The 2,556-nt window shown below is 31.7% G+C and overlaps 2 protein-coding genes across 2 annotated transcripts in view; one reads left to right on the forward strand and one right to left on the reverse strand.

Annotated features, from left to right (window-relative positions):
* Nucleotides 1-341, forward strand: part of LOC104747147 (ferredoxin-thioredoxin reductase catalytic chain, chloroplastic) — a 2,115-nt gene extending 1,774 nt beyond the window's left edge. Inside the window, exon 6 of the mRNA XM_010468723.2 lies at nt 86-341. Within this exon, the coding sequence (XP_010467025.1) occupies nt 86-130 (45 nt within the window). The 3' untranslated portion in view covers nt 131-341. The remainder of the gene's footprint in view (nt 1-85) is intronic.
* LOC109129122 (F-box protein At2g16300-like) lies at nt 593-1,447 on the reverse strand. Its single transcript, XM_019236761.1, has 2 exons — nt 953-1,447; nt 593-862 (listed from the first exon to the last, which is right to left on the reverse strand). Exons 1-2 carry the CDS (start codon nt 1,403-1,405, stop codon nt 593-595), a joined length of 723 nt encoding a protein of 240 aa, XP_019092306.1. The 5' UTR covers nt 1,406-1,447.

The following is a 2,556-nucleotide window of genomic DNA, read 5'->3' on the forward strand; positions in this document are numbered from 1 at the left end:
TTTTTTTTTTTTTTTTTGTTACCAAGAACGGTGGTTTCGTTAAACTTGGGAGATCTAATTCTTTTCTCTTCTTGGTTTTGTACAGACGATTACGTCAGAGGAAATAAAAGAGACAACAGCTAACATGTGATAAGTGGTTCTTGTGTTCGTCACCTCTGTTCTTTTAGGTCAAGTGAGATATATATATCTCACTTCAAATGCAGTCTGTACATCGATACCCCAGAGCATCTTCTTCGTTCTTGTGTACAACAACTATTTCACTCTCAGATACATACTTCTGTATGGATCTTTTGTTTGCAAAACTATTAAAAGCAATATAAAAGGATCTAACTTTACACTAAGTCTTCATTAGGTTATGTTTTTGGCTTAAGCGATGTGAAAACATCCTTAACCAATCCACAAGAAAGGAAAAAATGATAGAACATTAATAAAATCCAACATCTACCCAGACTGTATAAGAAGAGCCAATCTATATACTAAAAACTGTTTAAATCCAATCGAACATGTTCCCAAACCAATTTCTTTATTAAAACATTTGGTTCAATATGATAATATGATACTCAACGATATCATAAAGATTACACAACTTTCTCTAATCTTTTTCTTTAGTAAGCCAGATGGAATCACTAAATAAATCATAGATGCTGTTTGCTGGATTTGGCGAAGTCACAACTCCACAAGATAGCAGCGATTCAAGATTTGCACCGAATGCGCCCATGTAACCACAGCGCCCATGTAACCACAGCAATCTGAAATCTCTGCAATCTTCATTATTCAGTTCAAGATATTCAACTGTTTTGGAAGTACTATCCCATTTAACTCCAGTACGCAATGAAAACGATACCAGCTCCTCCAAGTTTAGCTTAATCCAAGGTAAAAATAAGTTTAAGAAATTAGTTTCAGTACAAAATAAATAAATAAATAAATCTCATGCACCGTATGTACTAATAACCTGGTAGTAGTAATGAGACAAAGAGACAATTTGAGTGGTAAGAGAGTTGAACAACAATATATAGTGCTTTTGGGTGTGAGACCACCATGACTTGCTAATTAATGGCGACGACATCGACATTGGTTTACCAGAGTTTCTTCTTTCACGCATCTCTGCCAATAAATAATCATCACCAAACGGAGTGTTGAACCTCACAAGATAAACTGGGATTTTTTTTAGTGTGCAACACTTATCATCGCCATTGAACCGAGGTTTTCCCCTGTATATGTATCTATGGTGGACAAACACGGTGATATGAGTTTTGATGCCTAAGCAGCGGGAATCACGCGGGGAAGGAACAGCAGACCGCCATGAGCTGCAGACGGATTGGAAGAGGACAATCTCGAAAGATGTCTCTAGACGACCAACAATTAGTATTAGTATGTCTCTCGGAAGCACCGACCAATCTGCCATGGTTAGATTCGATGGGAGCTCGAGAGCAATACTTGAAGAGGTAAGGAAATTGAAAATGAAGACATAGGAAAAAGAAAGTAGAATTTCACATTAAATATTAGAAACTAAAACTATATATAGGAGATTTTTTTATGAAATAAAGAAAGATATCTTACTATATAAAGCCAAAGAAAATGAAGAAACATATCATGGTAAAAAAATTTGTAGTTAATTTATCTTTAATGATTACTAGGTGCTTCTCCACGCAACACGTGGGTTGTGGTGTAGTTGGCACTTTCTTGTTTTTTTTTTTGGTTTTTTGGTTTTCTCTTTTGTATTATTTCGTTTTAATTAGGCATATACGGGCTTTACCGTCACTTTTATTTATACACTATATGTTTATACCATTTCGTTCAGATGTGTATAATTGTGGCGTTTACTTTTTATGAATTATGAAGATGTTGTTTCTTGCTTTTGAGGATCCAATCTTATCATTGACTGATATTGTTTCCAATACATTTATTGTATTATAGATTTTCTAATTAACTGCTTATGTAAACCCTTCATACGTTGATGTTGCAATAATAAGTTATTTTTTAAAAATATCTTCCGTGTAAGTGATTATGTTTGTATGCCCATGTTTTGGTTTAATATCAATAAGATCGTTTCTGTTTTTCTTTAGTTGGCTTTGAAACCAATATTGAGTTAAGCAAATAATGGGTCGAATTATGGTGTTAATAAGTAATATAAATTCTTATATATATATTGTATATATGTGACTATAAATTTAGCTAACTAAAAAATTATATAATATTTAAATACAATCTTGAACATATATATATATATTTTTTATTTGTGGGATGAATGTATGAAATTATTGGATAGAAGTTATTTTTGAGTTAAATGACCTTTAATGTCTTTAAAGTGAGTTAAATATTAATAAATTTTTATATGTGTCTTGACTTTTTTTAAAAGGAATACCAAGTGTTTCCTTCCAAATTTGAAGTGATATAGTATTTTACTTTTCTTATATGATTTTATGAATTTCAATGTAAAAGTTTTTCAAAATAATAAGTACACTCACTGATTGAATTATAAAATTTGGAGAAATGTTTATTTCGTTTAATCATCTGCTCTTTTAAATAAATTAAATAAGTATGTTGTTATTCCTA

Source organism: Camelina sativa, chromosome 15 (assembly GCF_000633955.1).
Source record: "Camelina sativa cultivar DH55 chromosome 15, Cs, whole genome shotgun sequence".
Taxonomy (NCBI): Eukaryota; Viridiplantae; Streptophyta; class Magnoliopsida; order Brassicales; family Brassicaceae; genus Camelina; species Camelina sativa.

What these genes read in the sequence shown, in the direction of transcription:
- LOC109129122 (XM_019236761.1), bottom strand. Translation starts at nt 1,405, where the DNA reads ATGGCAGATTGGTCGGTGCTTCCGAGAGACATACTAATACTAATTGTT. An exon ending in TGTCTCATTACTACTACCAG is followed by an intron (nt 863 to 952) that starts GTTATTAGTACA and finishes CCTTGGATTAAG; the next exon opens with CTAAACTTGGAGGAGCTGGT.